At 43.2% G+C, this 24045-nt stretch overlaps 1 protein-coding gene across 2 annotated transcripts; it reads left to right on the top strand.

Annotated features, from left to right (window-relative positions):
- The first annotated feature begins 1989 nt into the window (after positions 1-1989).
- Positions 1990-24035, top strand: LOC124121713. 2 transcript variants are annotated; one of them, XM_046484768.2, is made up of 7 exons: positions 1990-2221; positions 2963-3139; positions 3896-4070; positions 5244-5526; positions 8787-8891; positions 9998-10237; positions 23638-24035. In XM_046484768.2, exons 1-7 carry the CDS (start codon positions 2068-2070, stop codon positions 23947-23949), a joined length of 1446 nt encoding a protein of 481 aa, XP_046340724.2. In that variant the 5' UTR covers positions 1990-2067; the 3' UTR covers positions 23950-24035. The 2 variants fall into 2 exon arrangements, with proteins under 2 accessions (XP_046340724.2, XP_046340723.1); XM_046484767.2 differs by lacking the exon at positions 23638-24035 and adding an exon at positions 16672-17081 and having other exon boundaries at positions 1992-2221.
- The last annotated feature ends 10 nt before the right edge of the window (positions 24036-24045 follow it).

A 24045-nucleotide genomic window follows, 5' to 3' on the forward strand; every position in this document is an offset into this window, starting at 1 on the left:
TGTATCATAGTCTCGTGTGTATCATAGTCTCATGTGTGTCATAGTCTCGTGTGTGTCATAGTCTCGTGTGTTTCATAGTCTCATGTGTGTCATAGTCTCGTGTGTGTCATAGTCTCGTGTGTATCATAGTCTCCTGAGTGTCATAGTCTCGTGTGTATCATAGTCTCGTGTGTATCATAGTCTCGTGTGTGTCATAGTCTCGTGTGTTTCATAGTCTCATGTGTATCATAGTCTCGTGTGTATCATAGTCAAGTGTGTATCATAGTATCGTGTGTATTGAGAAGCACGCCGGGATCCAGGTATGTAGATGAGACAAGCCGATATTGTTCGACTGGTTCTACGTGTCAATGACCACAGCGTATCTGGTGTCAGCATCTAGAACGATGTCCTTGCAACACCCACGTTCATGAGGCCACACTTTCACAATACACTTGTGTAATGGTGATCTTGCACTCCTAGTTTTGGTCTAGACTTACCTGTCACCTCTGAAATGCAAATAGCTTGTTGAAATATGTTTTGGTTAAAAGTTGTTTATTATTTCGTGCCGCTTATTAATATACCACTTATATTAATAACCACGTATTGCGCATATACCGTACCACAGGTTTATTCTTGTGTACGATGTAACCAATTAATTGATATACATGAACGTATAATATACATATACTTTACAGGTTAATACTGGTTTGATTTGTAACATTAATATACCATGAACGTTTAATATACATATTGCTTGATAGGTTAATACAGGTGTCCACTTAAATATACCATGAACGTATAGTGCATATACCTGACGCAGGGTAATACGAGTGTGCGATGTAACGCATAATATTCATATAGCTGTCACGGATTAATATAACCATCAACATATACAGTAGTGCATATATTTGACGCAGGTTAATACAGGTGTACGATGTAACCCTTAATATACCCTGAACGTATAGTGCATATACTTGACGCAGGTTAATACAGGTGTACGATGTAACCCTTAATATACCCTGAACGTATAGTGCATATACTTGACGCAGGTTAATACAGGTGTACGATGTAACCCTTAATATACCCTGAACGTATAGTGCATATACTTGACGCAGGTTATTACAGGTGTACGATGTAACCCTTAATATACCCTGAACGTATAGTGCATATACTTGACGCAGGTTAATACAGGTGTACGATGTAACCCTTAATATACCCTGAACGTATAGTGCATATACCTGACGCAGGTTAATACAGGTGTACGATATAACACTTTAATATACCCTGAACTTATAGTACATATACCTGGCGCAGGTTCATACAGGTGTACGATGTAACCCTTAATATACCCTGAACGTATAGTGCATATACCTGACGCAGGTTGAGACAGGTGTACGATGTGACACTTTGATATACCCTGAACGTATAGTGCATATACCTGACGCAGGTTAATACAGGTGTACGATATAACACTTTAATATACCCTGAACTTATAGTACATATACCTGGCGCAGGTTCATACAGGTGTACGATGTAACCCTTAATATACCCTGAACGTATAGTGCATATACCTGACGCAGGTTGAGACAGGTGTACGATGTGACACTTTGATATACCCTGAACGTATAGTGCATATACCTGACGCAGGTTAATACAGGTGTACAATATAACACTTTAATATACCCTGAACTTATAGTACATATACCTGGCGCAGGTTCATACAGGTGTACGATGTGACACTTTGATATACCCTGAACGTATAGTGCATATACCTGACGCAGGTTGAGACAGGTGTACGATGTGACACTTTGATATACCCTGAACGTATAGTGCATATACCTGACAACTGATTATTTTGACATGTAGTATATCATGTGACATATAAAAGTGCCGTTTTAAAAGAAATGGGTGTTTTAACCTTTACGCTATCGGATGTTTTCGACAATCTCAGACGACTAGGGAAACTAGGACGAATGTCCTCCGACAGATGTCTAATTACCCAGCCTTATCAGTTTACATAAGTAACACCTTCAAAAACATTGTGGCAAGCTCTTTCCGCTTCCCACATTGACTGGATCAGTTCCCAAGATGACGGCCTCTCTGTTGCTGCTGACTTCCGTCCTGGGCGTGGCCCTAGCCGTCACCCCTCACATCCTGACCCCCCAGGCCAAACCAGGCCCCGAGGCTGCCTTGATCATCGTGCCCGGGGCCTACGTGAAGGGAGAACAGTATATCCCACTAGGTAGGTCGCTAGCTGGGTCAGAAGACTAGTCTCTCATGGAAGGTCCCTCGAGGTGCCGTGAGCAGATGTAAAAAGGATGTAGATATATGTTATATATAATACCGAGGTCAGATATACAGATGTAGATATATGTTATATATAATACCGAGGTCAGACATACAGATGTAGATATATGTTATATATAATACCGAGGTCAGATATACAGATGTAGATATATGTTATATATAACACCGAGGTCAGATATATACATGTAGATATATGTTATATATAACACCGAGGACAGAATTACACATGTAGATATATGTTATATATAATACCGAGGACAGAATTACACATGTAGATATATGTTATATATAACACCGAGGTCAGAATTACACCTGAGATATATGTTATATATAACACCGAGGACAGAATTACACATGTAGATATATGTTATATATAATACCGAGGACAGAATTACACATGTAGATATATGTTATATATAACACCGAGGTCAGAATTACACATGTAGATATATGTTATATATAACACCGAGGACAGAATTACACGTGTAGATATATGTTATATATAAGACCGAGGACAGAATTGCACATGTAGATATATGTTATATATAACACCGAGGACAGAATTACACATGTAGATATATGGTATATATAACAACAAGGAAACATGTACTTGGGGCTGCATAAAATACTAATGCTAAGATCAACAACGTGTTTTAACATTCTTTGTCCAACACAGGGCAGGAAATACAGACGTCGTCTCCTCTGAAACTCTGGGTAGTTGTTCTGGCGGAGTTTATCGCCGATCTCCCAAACCCCCTACAACTGTCGGGGGCTGTCACGGACGCCATTGCGCAGCTCCGGAAGAAAGGAATGACTTCCGACAACGTCTTCCTGGCAGGACACAGTCTCGGAGGTATTTGGGTGGTCAACTTTTGCAGAATCACATATGTACATATTTGTTACAATAGTAATCACTCGCTCGTTAAACCAATTTTATTTGATAATCTTGAGTGATGTTGCGTTAAAACTAAAACACAGAGGCCAACTAAGGATTTGCAGAGAACTGAATTAGGCAATCAGTAAAATTGACAATACATGACTGAGTGAGTGAGTTGGGTTTAACGCCGCTTTTAACATTATTCCAGTTATATCACGGCGTGTCAACTTAATGTGGGAGGAAAGCCCGAAGTGATGCAGGTCTCAGACATTTACCACTTCGGTGAAACCCACGAGCACGGTTATGGTGCTGACAAACCTAGAAAAGTAGTCGGGGAGAATTTTGTCGGAATGTCTTGAAAGAAGCCTTCTTGAATCAAGAATGGCTTTGGAAGCTGGTAGGAATGCGATGCTTCCAAACAGTAATACAAACCACACGTAGCAAGTAGATTAGAAATAAGTGAGGTCGAAAAAGATCTCGAATCTCTCTCTTGCCGCTGCTTTAATGGTTCAGCCAGCCTTCGAGAAACTGTACATTACAGAAACTTCTCGAACGATTAAAACCATTATGGAAAGTTGACAGTTGTTCAAATTTGGCCACGACATCACTCGACGTCTCTTTTACGAGCAAGTCAATCATTTGCTGCCACGGACACTTTCTGCATTCATATTTACAACTGTTCTACTGAATGTAAAATCACTTTCAAATAAGAGTATCTCTCTCTCTCAACAGGCGTCTTCGTTGGGAACCATGGGAAATCTCATGCCAAACAGTTAAAGGGCATCCTGCTGTTGGCGTCCTACATCACCAAGGGGAATCCCCTGTCCCAGTACCCTCTTCCTGTCCTCACTATCTCCGGCGACCTGGACGGCAACACACGCATCACCAGGATCGCAGACACCTTCCAGTGAGTTCCATGCACTACGTCAACACCGTCTGCACTGATGATCTTTTTAACGACGAGTACTACAAACATGAAAATGCGACCAAAATCCCGCCCTGCTCTTTATCCTTTTCACATATGTACTTTTAATTTCTCGTCCTTTTCGTACCATTAATTGCTCCCCAATCTAGAACGTTTACAAATCATTGCAACAGACGTATACGTTACTAGCCCCAATGTGAGAATTTGCTTTATTTAGAGATTACGTCCTATGTTTAAAATCCCGTCATGTCAACCTGTTTATGTTTGTTGAGCCCCTCGTCACGTCATCCTGTGTATGTCTCTTTAACCTCTCGTCACGTCATCCTGTGTATGTCTCTTTAACCTCTCGTCACGTCATCCTGTGTATGTCTCTTTAACCTCTCGTCACGTCAACCTGTGTATGTCTCTTTAACCTCTCGTCACGTCAACCTGTGTATGTCTCTTTAACATCTCGACACGTCAACCTGTGTATGTCTCTTTAACCTCTCGTCACGTCAACCTGTGTATGTCTCTTTAACCTCTCGTCACGTCAACCTGTGTATGTCTCTATAACCTCTCGTCACGTCAACCTGTGTATGTCTCTTTAACCTCTCGTCACGTCAACGTGTGTATGTCTCTTTAACCTCTCGTCACGTCAACCTGTGTATGTCTCTTTAACCTCTCGTCACGTCAACCTGTGTATGTCTCTTTAACCTCTCGTCACGTCATCCTGTGTGTGTCTCTTTTTAACCTCTCGTCACGTCAACCTGTGTATGTCTTTAAACCTCTCGTCACGTCACCCTGTGTATGTCTCTTTAACCTCTGGTCACGTCAACCTGTGTATGTCTTTTAACCTCTCGTCACGTCACCCTGTGTATGCTTGTTTTACCACACACATACACACACACACACACACACGCACACACACACGCACACACACGCACGCACGCACGCACGCACACACACACGCACACACGCGCGCACGCACGCGCGCGCGCACGCACACACACACAAACACACCCGCCGCGTCACCCTGTGTAAGTTTCTTTAAACCCCCGTCACGTCACCCTGTGTATGTTTGCTTAAACCCCCGTCACGTCACCCTGTGTAAGTTTGTTTAACCCCTATCACCAGCCGGGTACTGTATGCACGACGTGCACGTAAAACTGATTCCAGGGAGTTGCAGAGCGACGTTGCTAAGGACGCCAACGCTATGTACCGCACCCCTGTCGTCATCATGTCTGGCATCAACCACGCCCAGTTCGCGTCAGGCACCATGCCCTCGGGGGTCGTCAAGGAGGACCTGGCCGCAGAGGTCACTGAATCAAGTGCGCACAAAGTGATTGCGCAGCACTGCAATAACTTCCTGGTAGCAACGCTTCAACAGCCGCAGACCGACGTCTCGAAGGCCAAGGTCGCGCTCAAGCAGGCGTATGCGGCTACAAGTCGCATCATGAAAGTAAACATTTAATGGTTCAGTCTTGTTGGACAAAGCAGTGGTCAAGGTATTTATTGTATGACGACACTGTGTTAGACACTGCTGTACATGGCGACACTGTGTTCGACAATACTGTACATGGCGACACTGTGTATGACACTACTGTACATGACGACACTGTGTTCGACACTACTGTACATGGGGACACTGTGTATGACACTACTGTACATGGCGACACTGTGTTCGACACTACTGTACATGGCGACACTCAGTACATGGCGACACTGTGTTCGACACTACTGTACATGGCGACACTGTGTTCGACACTACTGTACATGGCGACACTGTGTTCGACAATACTGTACATGACGACAGTGTGTTCAACACTACTGTACATGACGACAGTGTGTTCGACACTACTGTACATGACGACACTACTGTACATGGCGACACTGTGTTCGACACTACTGTACATGACGACACTACTGTACATGACGACACTACTGTACATGACGACACTACTGTACATGGCTACACTGTGTTCGACACTGCTGTACATGACGACAGTGTGTTCGACACTGCTGTACATGGCGACAGTGTGTTCGACACTACTGTACATGACGACAGTGTGTTCGACACTACTGTATAGGACAACACTGTGTTCGACACTGCTGTACATGACGACAGTGTGTTCGACACTACTGTATAGGACAACACTGTGTTCGACACTGCTGTACATGACGACAGTGTGTTCGACACTACTGTATAGGACAACACTGTGTTCGACACTGCTGTACATGACGACAGTGTGTTCGACACTACTGTATAGGACAACACTGTGTTCGACACTACTGTACATGGCGACACTGTGTTCGACACTGCTGTACATGACGACACTGTGTTCGACACTGCTGTACATGACGACAGTGTGTTCGACACTGCTGTACATGACGACAGTGTGTTCGACACTACTGTACATGAAGACAGTGTGTTCGACACTACTGCACATGACGACACTGTGTTCGACACTACTGTACATGGCGACACTGTGTTCGACACTACTGTACATGGCGACACTACTGTACAACACTTCTGTACAGGGCGACACTGTGTTCGACACTACTGTACATGACGACACTGTGTTCGACACTACTGCACATGACGACACTGTGTTCGACACTACTGCACATGACGACACTGTGTTCGACACTACTGTACATGGCGACACTGTGTTCGACACTACTGCACATGACGACACTGTGTTCGACACTACTGTACATGACGACAGTGTGTTCGACACTACTGCACATGACGACACTGTGTTCGACACTACTGCACATGACGATACTGTGTTCGACACTACTGCACATGACGACACTGTGTTCGACACTACTGTACATGGCGACACTACTGTACAACACTACTGTACATGACGACACTGTGTTCGACACTACTGTACATGACGACACTGTGTTCGACACTACTGTACATGACGACACTGTGTACAACACTACTGTACAGGGCGTCACTGTGTTCAACACTACTGTACATGACGACACTGTGTTCGACACTTCTGTACATGACGACACTGTGTTCGACACTACTGTACATGGCGACACTACTGTACATGGCGTTACTGTGTTCGACACTACTGTACATGATGACACTACTGTACATGGCGACACTGTGTTCGACACTGCTGTACATGACGACAGTGTGTTCGACACTGCTGTACATGACGACACTACTGTACATGGCGACACTGTGTTCGACACTACTGTACATGACGACACTGTGTTCGACACTACTGTACATGAAGACAGTGTGTTCGACACTACTGTACATGGCGACACTGTGTATGACAATACTGTACATGACGACACTGTGTTCGACACTACTGTACATGACGACACTGTGTTCGACACTACTGTACATAACGACAGTGTGTTCGACACTACTGTACATGACGACAGTGTGTTCGACACTAATGTACATGGCGACACTGTGTTCAACACTACTGTATAGGACAACACTGTGTACAACACTTCTGTACATGGCGACACTGTGTACAACACTACTGAACATGACGACACTGTAAACAACACTACTGTACATGACAACACTGTGTACAACACTACTGTACATGCCGACACTGTGTACAACACTACTGTACATGACGACACTGTGTACAACACTACTGTACATGACAACAATGTGTACAACACTATTGTACATGACGACACTGTGTACAACACTACTGTACACGACAACATTTTGTACAACACTACTGTACATGACAACACTGTGTTCGGCCCTACTGTACATGATGACACTACTGTACATGGCGACACTGTGTTCGACACTACTGAACATGACAACACTGTGTTCGACACTACTGTACAAGACGACACTATGTTCGGCCCTACTGTACATGATGACACTACTGTACATGGCGACACTGTGTTCGACACTACTGTACATGGCCACACTGTGTTTGACACTACTGTACATGATGACACTGTGTACAACACTACTGTACATGACGACACTGTGTTCGACACTACTGTACATGACGACACTACTGTACATGGCGACACTACTGTACATGGCGACACTGTGTTCGACACTACTGTACATGACGACACTGTGTTCGACACAACTGTACATGACGACACTCTGTTCGACACTACTGTACATGGCGACAATGCTTTACATGGCGACACTGTGTTCGACACTACTGTACATGACGACACTACTGTACATGGCGACACTGTGTTCGACACTACTGTACATGGCGACACTGTGTTTGATACTCAGTACATGACGACATTGTGTTCGACACTGTTGTACATGGCGACACTGTGTATGACACTACTGTCCATGACGACACAGTGTTCGACACTACTGTACATGACGACACTGTGTTCGACAATGCTTTACATGGCGACACTGTGTTCGACACTACTGTACATGGCGACACTGTGTTTGATACTCAGTACATGACGACACTGTGTTCGACACTGCTGTACATGATGATACAGTATTCAGCACTAATGTACATGATGGCCCATAAAGATCCCCGTACGAATTGGTCTTCAGCAACTCCTTGTCGTAAGAGGCGGGTGGTCAGGCTCGCTGACTTGATTGATGCATGTCATCGTATCTCATTTGCGTAGATCGATGTTTATGATGTCAATCAGTGGATGCTCTGGTCCAGACTCTATTTATAACAACAAACTAACTAACAAACAAGACTAACCCCACTCTCCTCCCGGCCACAGCCACTGCTGGACCTCAAGACCCTCGACGTGAATGACCAGAAGGTGTCCGGCTGGACCATCCGCGCCCAGCAACTGTTGCTAGGCGACATCGCCAAGACGCTGAAGGTAGGCGAGCAGTCAGAGAGTATATCAACTGGTTGTCTCTGTCTACTTTAACGAGATTGCTACAATTAGTAAGCTCCATACAGTTCAACTAGAGTGGTTTTACTGGTGTATATCCACGTGTATCACACTGAAGACGTTTTGCTGATGTATATCCATGTATATCATATGGGAGAGATTTACTGATGTATATCCATGTATATCATATGGGAGAGGTTTACTGATGTATATCCATGTATATCATGATGTACTTCTATGAAGTAGAAGAGGTTCCAATACTTGCACAATCTTTGCACATACTGATGAAATGAATGTCAGAAATCTTTAATTTCCTGAACGCGAGTAAGTGTAATGCATGAATTCTTGCTTGAGTTTCGTAGAATCAGTTTGACACACATGCGAGTGTTTTGATGTCATTATTAGCCATTATTTTTTAATCCTTTTGAACTCCATTTTGAGGTCATTCAGACATCATGTCACAATAAGGCTCGAATGACGTCAACGATGCCGTTCGGATGACGTAAGGAATACACTGGTGCGCGTGAAGTCATTCTTTGCACAACTGCAAATGCCATTTTTATTAAATCGGTTATTTCTAAAACTATGGGTATTAAACATGTACATCGTGTGATAAATGTTCACTCCCCCATATAATTTTATGTCTGTATCACACAAGTATACTGTGGTATGCTGTTGTATATCTGTGTATATCACACATATGTCAACTGTAGTATATCTGTGTATATCACACACAGGTTAACTGTGGTTTGCTGCAGTATAACTGTGTATATTTTACACATAGGTCAACTGTAGTATATCTGTGTATATCACACACAGGTCAACTGTGGTATAACTGTGTATATCACACACATATCAACTGTACTATATCTGTGTATATCACACAGGTCAGGTGTAGTAAATCGGTGTATTCCACACACAGGTCAACTGTAGTATATCTGTGTATATCACACACAGGTCAACTGTAGTATATCTGTGTATATCACACACAGGTCAACTGTAGTATATCTGCGTATATCACACACAGGTCAACTGTTGTATATCTGTGTATATCACACACAGGTCAACTGTAGTATATCTGTGTATATCAGATCACGAACAAGGAGGACGGCGAGGCTCAGTTTGTGCTGGCCAAGGCACAGACGGGCACCAACAACGTCGATACCGTCACCCACGTGGCCTTGCCCTTCAACCCCCTGGATGTCTCCACAAACAAAGCATCCCCAGACCAACTCGAGGCCAAGATGAAGACACGTGAAGCTGTCGTGAAATCTTTGTCGGGGGTCAAGGCCGGGTCCGCCCCTTCTATCACGTGCAAAGACATCAACGAGGTGAGAGATATACGTGTTCCTGTTTGAATGTGATCACGTGGGCCGCCCAGTTGACTTGTGGTAACAACTGTCTGTGAAAATCAGGACCCAAACCCGTCTTCTTCATGCTCATTGTGCGTGTCTCAACAATGTGCGTGTCTCTGTATGGAGATTGTTGTACATGGTGTGTCTCCGTGTGGAGATTGTTGTACATGGTGTGTCTCTGTATGGAGATTGTTGTACATGGTGTGTCTCTGTATGGAGATTGTTGTACATGGCGTGTCTCTGTATGGAGATTGTTGTACATGGTGTGTCTCTGTATGGAGATTGTTGTACATGGTGTGTCTCTGTATGGAGATTGTTGTACATGGTGTGTCTCTGTATGGAGATTGTTGTACATGGTGTGTCTCTGTATGGAGATTGTTGTACATGGTGTGTCTCTGTATGGAGATTGTTGTACATGGTGTGTCTCTGTATGGAGATTGTTGTACATGGTGTGTCTCTGTATGGAGATTGTTGTACATGGTGTGTCTCTGTATGGAGATTGTTGTACATGGTGTGTCTCTGTATGGAGATTGTTGTACATGGTGTGTCTCTGTATGGAGATTGTTGTACATGGTGTGTCTCTGTATGGAGATTGTTGTACATGGTGTGTCTCTGTATGGAGATTGTTGTACATGGTGTGTCTCTGTATGGAGATTGTTGTACATGGCGTGTCTCTGTATGGAGATTGTTGTACATGGTGTGTCTCTGTCTGGAGATTGTTGTACATGGTGTTTCTCTGTATGGAGATTGTTGTACATGGTGTGTCTCTGTATGGAGATTGTTGTACATGGTGTGTCTCTGTATGGAGATTGTCGTACACGGTGTGTCTCTGTATGGAGATTGTTGTACATGGTGTGTCTCTGTCTGGAGATTGTTGTACATGGTGTGTCTCTGTCTGGAGATTGTTGTACATGGTGTGTCTCTGTATGGAGATTGTTGTACATGGTGTGTCTCTGTATGGAGATTGTTGTACATGGTGTGTCTCTGTCTGGAGATTGTTGTACATGGTGTTTCTCTGTATGGAGATTGTTGTACATGGTGTGTCTCTGTATGGAGATTGTTGTACATGGTGTGTCTCTGTATGGAGATTGTTGTACATGGTGTGTCTCTGTATGGAGATTGTTGTACATGGTGTGACGCTGTATGGAGATTGTTGTACATGGTGTGTCTCTGTATGGAGATTGTTGTACATGGTGTGTCTCTGTATGGAGATTGTTGTACATGGTGTGTCTCTGTATGGAGATTGTTGTACATGGCGTGTCTCTGTATGGAGATTGTTGTACATGGTGTGACGCTGTATGGAGATTGTTGTACATGGTGTGACGCTGTATGGAGATTGTGTACATGGTGTGTCTCTGTGTGGAGATTGTTGTACATGGTGTGACGCTGTATGGAGATTGTTGTACATGGTGTGTCTCTGTATGGAGATTGTTGTACATGGTGTGTCTCTGTATGGAGATTGTTGTACATGGTGTGTCTCTGTATGGAGATTGTTGTACATGGTGTGTCTCTGTATGGAGATTGTCGTACACGGTGTGTCTCTGTATGGAGATTGTTGTACATGGTGTGACGCTGTATGGAGATTGTTGTACATGGTGTGTCTGTATGGAGATTGTTGTACATGGTGTGACGTTGTATGGAGATTGTTGTACATGGTGTGACGCTGTATGGAGATTGTTGTACATGGTGTGACGCTGTATGGAGATTGTTGTACATGGTGTGTCTGTATGGAGATTGTTGTACATGGTGTGACGCTGTATGGAGATTGTTGTACATGGTGTGACGCTGTATGGAGATTGTGTACATGGTGTGTCTCTGTGTGGAGATTGTTGTACATGGTGTGACGCTGTATGGAGATTGTGTACATGGTGTGTCTCTGTATGGAGATTGTTGTACATGGTGTGTCTGTATGGAGATTGTTGTACATGGTGTGACGCTGTATGGAGATTGTTGTACATGGTGTGACGCTGTATGGAGATTGTGTACATGGTGTGTCTCTGTGTGGAGATTGTTGTACATGGTGTGACGCTGTATGGAGATTGTTGTACATGGTGTGTCTCTGTATGGAGATTGTTGTACATGGTGTGTCTCTGTATGGAGATTGTTGTACATGGTGTGTCTCTGTATGGAGATTGTTGTACATGGTGTGTCTCTGTATGGAGATTGTTGTACATGGTGTGTCTCTGTATGGAGATTGTCGTACACGGTGTGTCTCTGTATGGAGATTGTTGTACATGGTGTGACGCTGTATGGAGATTGTTGTACATGGCGTGACGCTGTATGGAGATTGTCGTACACGGTGTGACGCTGTATGGAGATTGTTGTACATGGTGTGTCTCTGTGTGGAGATTGTTGTACATGGCGTGTCTCTGTGTGGAGATTGTTGTACATGGTGTGACGCTGTACGGAGATTGTTGTACATGGTGTGTCTCTGTGTGGAGATTGTTGTACATGGCGTGACGCTGTATGGAGATTGTTGTACATGGCGTGACGCTGTATGGAGATTGTTGTACATGGTGTGACGCTGTATGGAGATTGTTGTACATGGTGTGACGCTGTATGGAGATTGTTGTACATGGTGTGTCTCTGTGTGGAGATTGCTGTACATGGTGTGACGCTGTATGGAGATTGTTGTACATGGCGTGTCTCTGTATGGAGATTGTTGTACATGGCGTGACGCTGTATGGAGATTGTCGTACATGGTGTGACGCTGTATGGAGATTGTTGTACATGGTGTGTCTCTGTATGGAGATTGTTGTACATGGTGTGTCTCTGTATGGAGATTGTTGTACATGGTGTGTCTCTGTATGGAGATTGTTGTACGTGGTGTGTCTCTGTATGGAGATTGTTGTACATGGCGTGACGCTGTATGGAGATTGTTGTACATGGTGTGTCTCTGTATGGAGATTGTTGTACATGGTGTGTCTCTGTATGGAGATTGTTGTACATGGTGTGTCTCTGTATCGAGATTGTTGTACATGGTGTGTCTCTGTATGGAGATTGTTGTACATGGTGTGTCTCTGTATGGAGATTGTTGTACATGGTGTGTCTCTGTATGGAGATTGTTGTACATGGCGTGTCGTTGTATGTAGATTGTTGTACATGGTGTGTCTCTGTATCGAGATTGTTGTACATGGTGTGTCTCTGTATGGAGATTGTTGTACATGGTGTGTCTCTGTATGGAGATTGTTGTACATGGTGTGTCTCTGTATGGAGATTGTTGTACATGGCGTGACGTTGTATGTAGATTGTTGTACATGGTGTGTCTCTGTATCGAGATTGTTGTACATGGTGTGTCTCTGTATGGAGATTGTTGTACATGGTGTGACGCTGTATGGAGATTGTTGTACATGGTGTGTCTCTGTATGGATATTGTTGTACATGGTGTGACGCTGTATGGAGATTGTTGTACATGGTGTTTCTCTGTATGGAGATTGTTGTACATGGTGTGTCTCTGTATGGAGATTGTTGTACATGGTGTGACGCTGTATGGAGATTGTTGTACATGGCGTGACGCTGTATGGAGATTGTTGTATATGGCGTGACGCTGTATGGAGATTGTTGTACATGGTGTGTCTCTGTATGGAGATTGTTGTACATGGTGTGTCTCTGTATGGAGATTGTTGTACATGGTGTTTCTCTGTATGGAGATTGTTGTACACGGTGTGTCTCTGTGTGGAGATTGTTGTACATGGCGTGACGCTGTATGGAGATTGTTGTACATGGTGTGTCTGTATTGAGATTGCTGTACATGGTGTGTCTCTGTATGGAGATTGTTGTACATGGTGTGACGATGTATTGAGATTGTTGTACATGGTGTGACGATGTATTGAGATTGTTGTACATGGTGTGTCTCTGTATGGAGATTGTTGTACATGGTGTGTCTCTGTATGGAGATTGTTGTACATGGCGTGACGCTGTATGGAGATTGTTGTACATGGTGTGTCTCTGTATGGAGATTGTTGTACATGGAGTGTCTCTGTATGGAGATTGTTGTACACGGTGTGTCTGTATGGAGATTGTTGTACATGGTGTGTCTCTGTGTGGAGATTGTTGTACATGGTGTGTCTCTGTATGGAGATTGTTGTACATGGTGTGTCTCTGTATGGAGATTGTCGTACATGGTGTGACGCTGTATGGAGATTGTTGTACATGGTGTGTCTCTGTATGGAGATTGTTGTACATGGAGTGTCTCTGTATGGAGATTGTTGTACATGGTGTGTCTGTGTATGGAGATTGTTGTACATGGTGTGTCTCTGTCTGGAGATTGTTGTACATGGTGTGTCTCTGTATCGAGATTGTTGTACATGGTGTGTCTCTGTGTGGAGATTGTTGTACATGGCGTGTCTGTGTATGGAGATTGTTGTACATGGTGTGTCTGTGTATGGAGATTGTTGTACATGGCGCGTCTGTGTATGGAGATTGTTGTACATGGTGTGTCTGTGTATGGAGATTGTTGTACATGGTGTGTCTCCGTCTGGAGATTGTTGTACATGGTGTGTCTCTGTATGGAGATTGTTGTACATGGTGTGTCTCTGTATGGAGATTGTTGTACATGGTGTGTCTCTGTATGGAGATTGTTGTACATGGTGTGACTCTGTATGGAGATTGTTGTACATGGCGTGACGCTGTATGGAGATTGTTGTATATGGCGTGACGCTGTATGGAGATTGTTGTACATGGTGTGTCTCTGTATGGAGATTGTTGTACATGGTGTGTCTCCGTCTGGAGATTGTTGTACATGGTGTGTCTCTGTATGGAGATTGTTGTATATGGCGTGACGCTGTATGGAGATTGTTGTACATGGTGTGTCTCTGTGTGGAGATTGTTGTACATGGTGTGTCTCTGTATGGAGATTGTCGTACATGGTGTGACGCTGTATGGAGATTGTTGTACATGGCGTGTCTCTGTATCGAGATTGTTGTACATGGTGTGTCTCTGTATGGAGATTGTTGTACATGGTGTGTCTCTGTATCGAGATTGTTGTACATGGTGTGTCTCTGTATGGAGATTGTTGTACATGGTGTGTCTCTGTATGGAGATTGTTGTACATGCTGTGTCTCTGTATGGAGATTGTTGTACAAGGTGTGTCTCTGTATGGAGATTGTTGTACATGGTGTGTCTCTGTATGGAGATTGTTGTACATGGTGTGTCTCTGTGTGGAGATTGTTGTACATGGTGTGTCTCTGTGTGGAGATTGTTGTACATGGTGTGTCTCTGTATGGAGATTGTTGTACATGGTGTGTCTCTGTATGGAGATTGTCGTACATGGTGTGACGCTGTATGGAGATTGTTGTACATGGTGTGTCTCTGTATGGAGATTGTTGTACATGGTGTGTCTCTGTATGGAGATTGTTGTACATGGTGTGTCTGTGTATGGAGATTGTTGTACATGGTGTGTCTCTGTCTGGAGATTGTTGTACATGGTGTGTCTCTGTATCGAGATTGTTGTACATGGTGTGTCTCTGTGTGGAGATTGTTGTACATGGCGTGTCTGTGTATGGAGATTGTTGTACATGGTGTGTCTGTGTATGGAGATTGTTGTACATGGCGTGTCTGTGTATGGAGATTGTTGTACATGGTGTGTCTGTGTATGGAGATTGTTGTACATGGTGTGTCTCCGTCTGGAGATTGTTGTACATGGTGTGTCTCTGTATGGAGATTGTTGTACATGGTGTGTCTCTGTATGGAGATTGTTGTACATGGTGTGTCTCTGTATGGAGATTGTTGTACATGGTGTGTCTCTGTATGGAGATTGTTGTACATGGTGTGTCTGTGTATGGAGATTGTTTTACATGGTGTGTCTCTGTATGGAGATTGTTGTACATGGTGTGTCTCCGTCTGGAGATTGTTGTACATGGTGTGTCTCTGTATGGAGATTGTTGTACATGGTGTGTCTCTGTATGGAGATTGTTGTACATGGTGTGTCTCTGTATGGAGATTGTTGTACATGGTGTGTCTCTGTATGGAGATTGTTGTACATGGCGTGTCTCTGTATGGAGATTGTTGTACATGGTGTGTCTCTGTATGGAGATTGTTGTACATGGTGTGTCTCCGTGTGGAGATTGTTGTACATGGTGTGTCTCTGTATGGAGATTGTTGTACATGGTGTGTCTCTGTGTGGAGATTGTTGTACATGGTGTGTCTGTGTATGGAGATTGTTGTACAAGGTGTGTCTCTGTATGGAGATTGTTGTACATGGCGTGACGCTGTATGGAGATTGTTGTACATGGTGTGTCTCTGTATGGAGATTGTTGTACAAGGTGTGTCTCTGTATGGAGATTGTTGTACAAGGTGTGTCTCTGTATTGAGATTGTTGTACATGGCGTGACGTTGTATGTAGATTGTTGTACATGGTGTGTCTCTGTTTGGAGATTGTTGTACATGGTGTGTTGACCCTCTACACACAGGCTGCTTTCCAACTGGCTCTCAACTCGTCCTCCAGCGTGGCTAGGACTCGCTACCAGAAACGTGCAGTGAGGAGAATGGTTTTCAAAGACGACGTTAAAATTGGCACTGGCATCCAATGGGTAGGATGGAAGTTGGAGTTAAAGGAATCTGCGACTGAGCTGGAAGTAACTTCTGCCTCCCTTGTGACGAGTCTCAACACCTTCATCTCGTCTTTTGGGGGGATGTACTACTGCAAGCTCCTGGCTCCGTACCGCGCCATGGAGTGGATCTATGTGGACTCGCTCCGGGCCGTGAGCGCAGGGAAATCCCCCAGTCTAGTGGGGTGATGGAGAATGTGTTCACATTATCTGTGAAGAGTGTTTCATTCAAATTTAGTTGTCATATGCTGAATTAAATGTGTTGTACTGTTTTGCTCGAGTTTTTTCAAAGAAATGTTTCTAGCGATGGACAAGAATTATGTGTTGACTGTTCATTTATTGAATAGATCCATGTTGGTGCCCGTAACTTCACGTGCGCCCTGATCAAGCTGGGTTTACGCCATCCTTTTCGTGTGTCCAGCTTTGGTTAACTACGTGCCTCTCGTGGCGTCATCTAAGGTTAATAACATCTTCACAGTGGAGTCAGCTAGCCTGAGGAAGACAGGCAGTATATACACTTTATATGCAGTGTATTTTGTTGTTGAACAGTGATTGTAGCTGTGTTCCATTGTTTCTGTTGAGATTCGGTAGATGCTCGTTGTATTGTGTTTGGACAGTGATTAGTTGTCAGGAATGTAGTACTGTTTAATGAAAGCAGTTTTGAGGAAGTGTCTATATTTAGATGCTAGAATCGCGTGTAAACTTCCGGTGTACCGTGGACATAGGTGGAATATTCTGTGATGTTCTAGTGCCGCTACACTGGTGATGGCACTGTGTAGAAATGTCCAGAAGCTGGTGAGACTGTACATAAGGGGACACGACTGTGCCTCTCGTCTTTCTCATACATTTCGTCCCTCACACATTTCATAACATCAAGACCCGTGAAGATCCGGGGCAGAATAGGTCTTAACGAACCCATGCTTGCTGTAAAAGGCGACTATGCTTGTAGTAAGAGGCGACTAACGGGATCGGGTGGTCAGGCTCGCTGAAGTGGTTGATGCATGTCATCGATCCCAATTGCGTAGATCGATGGTCATGATATTAATCACTGGATTTTCTGGCCCAGACTCGATTATTTACAGACCGCCATTATATAGCTGGAATATTGCTGAGTGCGGCGTTAAACAACAAACAAACAAACATCAAGACTAGCGTCCGTGAGAAGATCCCCCACCCTGATTCCCTGCCAAGGCTCATCTCTGAAGTTTGACAACTGTCGCCGCTGGGTGAATATACTATTATTACTTTTGCTATTTTTTGAGTTGATACTGAACACTGCCATCATATTATATATTTGCCATTGAATATTGTATTACCTCTCTATTGTGTGAAGCCCATTTCTGGTGTCCCCCGTCGTGATATTGCTGGAATATTGCTAAAAGCGGCGTAAAACCAAACTCACTCACTCACTCACTATTGTGTACTGCCATTGTAATTGTTGTGCAGTAATTTGTAATTATTTGTAAACCTAGTGAATTTTGTAATACATTTGTAGATTGTGTATCAATTTGGGAATCGACACGTAACAGAAATTGGGGGCTCGTCCGGGATAGAAATTAAATATATCACAAAGTATTTGTACACAAATTTGGAGAAACATTTTATTGTCTTATATTGTGAGAAGCCAACAATCACTGTGGTATTTTGTGAATAGCCAACGAAACAAGCCTGTATGCTCAAAAAGTCTGAACTGGTCGAATTGGCCAAACATTACAAACTTGATATCAAATCGGGTATGCTTAAGGATGATGGCAAGAACATCTTGATAACTTACCTTATTGGGGAAAACATTTTGAATGAAGATGCTTTTGCCTTGCTTGAACAAAAGACTGATGTTTTGGCTTTGAAGAAATTACAATTTGAAAGAGAAAATTTGGCTATTGAAATTCGTCTTAAGAAATGTAAAGAAAGGAGAAGAATCGAAGTTGAGAATAAGAAAGAATTTTGGCTTAAAGAAATTGAGGTTAAGAATGAAAAAGAAATTTTGAAATTGGAAGCCGAGAAAGAAAAAGAAGACAGTGAATTTCCGAGTAAGCAAGTAGAAATTGAAACCGATAAAGAAATTAAGCTGAAGCAAATTGAATTACAGAATGATATCTCTCCCCGTATCTCAACAGGTGATGTGATGGATCGGTTGATCTTTCCAAGCAGATTAGACTTGTTCTGCAATTCTCTGAATGTGATGTGGAGAAGGCTTTCCTACATTTTGAAAAGGCAGTATACAGTTTCAAGTGGCCACAGGATCAGTGGACCATGTTGTTGCAAAGTGTGTTTAGGGTAAATGCTCAAGACGTTTATTGTACTTTACCCATTGATAGGCGTCCTGATTATCAGGTTGTTTATTTGGCTGAAGTTTTGAAGGCTTATGAATTGGTTTCTGAAGCTTACAGGCAGGAGTTACAGGCAGGGGTTACAGATAGGAGTTACAGACAGGAGTTACAGGCAGGAGTTACAGGCAGGAGTTACAGGCAGAAGTTACAGGCAGGAGTTACAGGCAGGAGTTACAGGCAGGAGTTACAGATAGTAGTTACAGACAGGGGTTACAGGCAGGAGTTACAGGCAGGAGTTACAGATAGGAGTTACAGATAGGAGTTACAGGCAGGAGTTACAGGCAGGAGTTACAGATAGGAGTTACAGGCAGGAGTTACAGGCAGGAGTTACAGGCAGGAGTTACAGGCAGGAGTTACAGGCAGGAGTTACAGATAGGAGTTACAGGCAGGAGTTACAGGCAGGAGTTACAGACAGGAGTTACAGGAGTTGATCTAGTTCTAACAAGTCTGGTTCTGAGTTTGTTGACAAAACATCTACTCCAGTTGGTCTAACGATACCTCTAGATTTACGCCTACTTGTAGATATTACCGTAAGCCAGGGCATATAATTTCTGAGTGTATAAAGCTCGCTTTCAAAAACAGGTATTCTTCCCCGAATGCTTTTGTGAATGTCAAGTCACAGCCTTTTAGGGTTCGGCTAATGATGAGTTAGCTGATGTAGACGAGTAATCAAAGTCTGTCGTTTGAGGTGTCTGTGGTGAGAGGAGTACTTACCTTATGAAAGTAAAGGTTTGTGTCAGATAAGCTGACAGTTCCACTGTTAAGCCCGTTACCGTTTTGAGGGATACTGGTGCTCTTCAAACTCTAATTTTGGATGGTAATTTACCACTTTCTGAGGAGTCATCAGATGACCCTGAGGTTTGGTTAGAGGGTTCTATGTGGCTATACCAGTGAACCTTTCCATTTTGTGAATTTGAAGACAGGTTTGGTGTCTGGGTTGGTCAAGGTGGGTGTTGTAGAACCCCTACCTGTTAAAGGTGTAGACAAGCTCATTGGGAATTATTTGGTAGGGGGGAGGTGGTTGGGGGATCCTGTTATTTGTCCTGAGCCAAGCACTTCGGAAGGTACTGAAAATCTTGAAAAAGAAATTCCAGTAATTTTTCCTTCGGGTGATGTTACTCGTGCTATGGCTAAACAAAGCTCTTCTGAGAATGATTCCAGTTCTGAGTTGGCTGGCACTTTTATGGTTCATTCTCTTTTTAAAGGAAAGTACTAAAAATTCTGACAGTTTGGCGCTTGAGGAACCAGTTCTGGGTAGGGGGCAGTTAGTTCAATTACAGTGGATATATTGGGTAATATCTGTCCCGTTTCTTATGGCCTCATTCGCGGCATGATGGGTCTGAATTTTGCAAAACGTGCCACGTTTGTCAAATGGTTATTAAACCTTATTAGCAAATCCAAGGCACACCTTTGAACCCATTCCAGCTTTGGGGTAACCATTCAATAAAGTCATCATTGATTGTGTTGGTCCTTTTGCCTAAAACTAAGTCATGCTCACTGTTATGTGTACTTTCACAAGGATTCCAGAGGCTATTCCTTTATGGAAAACTACAGCTCAAGTTATTATGAAGGCTTTTGTATAGTTCTTCACCACTCAGATTAAGTCTGGTGTATATCATCCTGAATCTCAAGGGGTTTTAGAGAGATTTCATCAGACTCTTAAGAATATGATACGGACCTACTGTTTTGAGACTGAGAAGGAATTTGATGAAGGCATTCATTTGGTGTTGTTGCTATGATGGAGTCAGTTCAGGAGTCCCTAGGTCTTTTGACCTTGCCTTTGGCCATACCGTGGAGCTTTAAGGCATTTGAAGGAGCATTGGCTGAAAGATGTCTGAAATGAGATTGTTGGAGTATGTCTCATCATTTCGGGCTAGGCTCTCAAAAACTTGTGAAGTTGCTAGGGAAAACTTGAAGGGATCCAAGGACAAAATACATTATGACAAAAAGTCTCACGCGAGAAATGTCAGTCCTAGCGATAAAGTCATAGTGTTTTTGCCAATCCCTGGTCAATCAGTACATGCTAGGTACAACGGTCTGTATGGTTTTGACAGAAAAATCAGTGATATTGACTATGCTGTACAAACACCAGGCCGTCGTAAAAAGACACAGCTTTGTCATGTCAATATGATTAGAAAGTATCATGAAAGAAATGACATTGGACCTACTTAGTGTGTTGCCACTGTTTCTCCTATGCATATTGCATCAGGCTGTGATGCTGATGATAACTGAGAGTTTGTCAAGTTTGATGGCATTGCTGATTATGCGAGCCCTAACTTAACATTTCTGAAGTGTTAGCTAACTTAGATGCTAAGTTAAGTCATTTGTCATCTGAGCAAAACATCCAAGTGTCAGAGTTAATTCAAGAGTTTGCTCACTTGTTAATGGATGTACCTGGCCGTACAGATGTGGTGTGTAAACATATTTCATGATGTAGATGTGGGTGACGCTGTGCCTGTGAAACAACATCCCTACCGGATGAATCCAATCTAGCTTAAAGTTCTGAAGAAGGAGATTCAGTACATGCGGGACACTGACATCACAGCCAATCTTGAGGGTGCCGAAGCCAACGTTGATGATGTCATCTATCATTCCATGGAGTGGAACGAACACCTGAAGAGGATCCGTGCCTTCTTCGAGAGACTCACTGAAGCCAAGTTGACTGTTAGAATTTGTACAGGCACATGTACAATGTTAAGGTCATGTTATAGGCCAAAGATGGAAGTTATTTCAAAATTCCTAGATCTACAAAACAAAAAGGAACTTTTGAGATTTCTGGGTATGGCTGGTTACTGCTGTCGATTTTGTCCAAATCTCTCACACGTGGTGGCCCCTCTCACTGATGTGCTGGGCACAAAGGTGAAATTTGTTTGGGACAGCAATTTTCAGTCTGCTTTTGAGAAAATTAAAGCCATTCTCATGAATTTTCTTGTTCTCAGGGCACCAAACTTTAAAAAATCTTTCAAAGTAGCTGTAGATGCAGGGACATTGGTGCTTGAGCAGACATCCCATAGCAGAAAGAAGCATAAGAGTTTCATTAGCCTGTTTGTTATTATTCACGAAAATTTGACAAACATCAGAGAAATTATTCCACCATTCAAAATGAACCTCTTGCTCTGTTGTAAGCTTTGCAACAATTTGAAGTGTACTCGGGTACGACAGATGTTTCCTATACAAATGTACACTGATCATAATCCACGGACTATTCTTCATAAAATGAACAACAAAAACCAAAGTTTAATGTACTTTGAAAGAATTTGATTTAGACACCAAGCGTATAAAGTGCAAGGCAACATTATTGCTGCTGCATCTCGAGTTGGTTGAATATGATTAGTTCTGACTGCAAACATGATTCGTATTTTTGTAAACATTTCTCATAATTATCATGTATAATGTTTGTTATTTACTGTACTCAGCATCATGGTGTGTCTTTGTATGGAGATTGTTGTACATGGTGTGTCTCTGTATGGAGATTGTTGTACAAGGTGTGTCTCTGTATGGAGATTGTTGTACATGGTGTGTCTCTGTATGGAGATTGTTGTACATGGTGTGTCCCTGTATGGAGATTGTTGTACATGGTGTGTCTCTGTATGGAGATTGTTGTACAAGGTGTGTCTCTGTATGGAGATTGTTGTACATGGTGTGTCTGTGTATGGAGATTGTTGTACATGGTGTGTCTCTGTATGGAGATTGTTGTACATGGTGTGTCCCTGTATGGAGATTGTTGTACATGGTGTGTCTCTGTATGGAGATTGTTGTACAAGGTGTGTCTCTGTATGGAGATTGTTGTACATGGTGTGTCTCTGTATGGAGATTGTTGTACATGGTGTGTCTCTGTATGGAGATTGTTGTACATGGTGTGTCTCTGTATGGAGATTGTTGTACATGGTGTGTCTCTGTATGGAGATTGTTGTACATGGTGTGTCTCTGTATGGAGATTGTTGTACATGGTGTGTCTCTGTATGGAGATTGTTGTACATGGTGTGTCTCTGTATGGAGATTGTTGTACATGGTGTGTCTCTGTATGGCAATAGTTGTACACGGTGTGTCTCTGTATGGAGATTGTTGTACATGGCGTGTCTCTGTATGGAGATTGTTGTACATGGCGTGACGCTGTATGGAGATTGTTGTACATGGTGTGTCTCTGTATGGAGATTGTTGTACATGGTGTGTCTCTGTATGGAGATTGTTGTACATGGTGTGTCTCTGTATGGAGATTGTTGTACATGGGGTGTTATTGTATGGAGATTGTTGTACATGGTGTGTCTCCGTGTGGAGATTGTTGTACATGGTGTGTCTCTGTATGGAGATTGTTGTACACGGTGTGTCTCTGTATGGAGATTGTTGTACATGGTGTGTCTCTGTATGGAGATTGTTGTACATGGTGTGTCCCTGTATGGAGATTGTTGTACATGGTATGTCTCTGTATGGCAATAGTTGTACAAGGCGTGACGCTGTATGGAGATTGTTGTACATGGTGTGTTGACTCTCTACACAGGCTGCTTTACAACTGGCTCTCAGCTCTTCCTCCAGCGTGGCTAGGACTCGCTACCAGAAACGTGCAGTGAGGAGAATGGTTTTCAAAAACGACGTTAAAACCGGTAATGGCGCCCAATGGTTTGCAAGGAACTTGGAGTCGAAGGAAACTGTGAATGCACTGGAGGTAACATCCCCCTCCCTCGTGACGACTCGCGGCACCTACGGGGGCGTGTACTACTGCAAGCTATTGGCTCCGTACCGCGCCATGGAGTGGATCTATGTGGACTCGCTCCGGGCCGTGAGCGCAGGAAACCTCATTCCGGTGGGGTGATGTGGAATGTATTCTCAATATCTGTGAAGAATTTTCACTTAAATTTAGAGACATACTGTGTTCAATATATTTACTGTTTTGCTTGATTTTTTCGAA

The sequence above is a fragment of the Haliotis rufescens genome, unplaced genomic scaffold (genome assembly GCF_023055435.1).
Source record: "Haliotis rufescens isolate VD_foot unplaced genomic scaffold, xgHalRufe1.0.p SCAF_6, whole genome shotgun sequence".
NCBI lineage: Eukaryota > Metazoa > Mollusca > Gastropoda > Lepetellida > Haliotidae > Haliotis > Haliotis rufescens.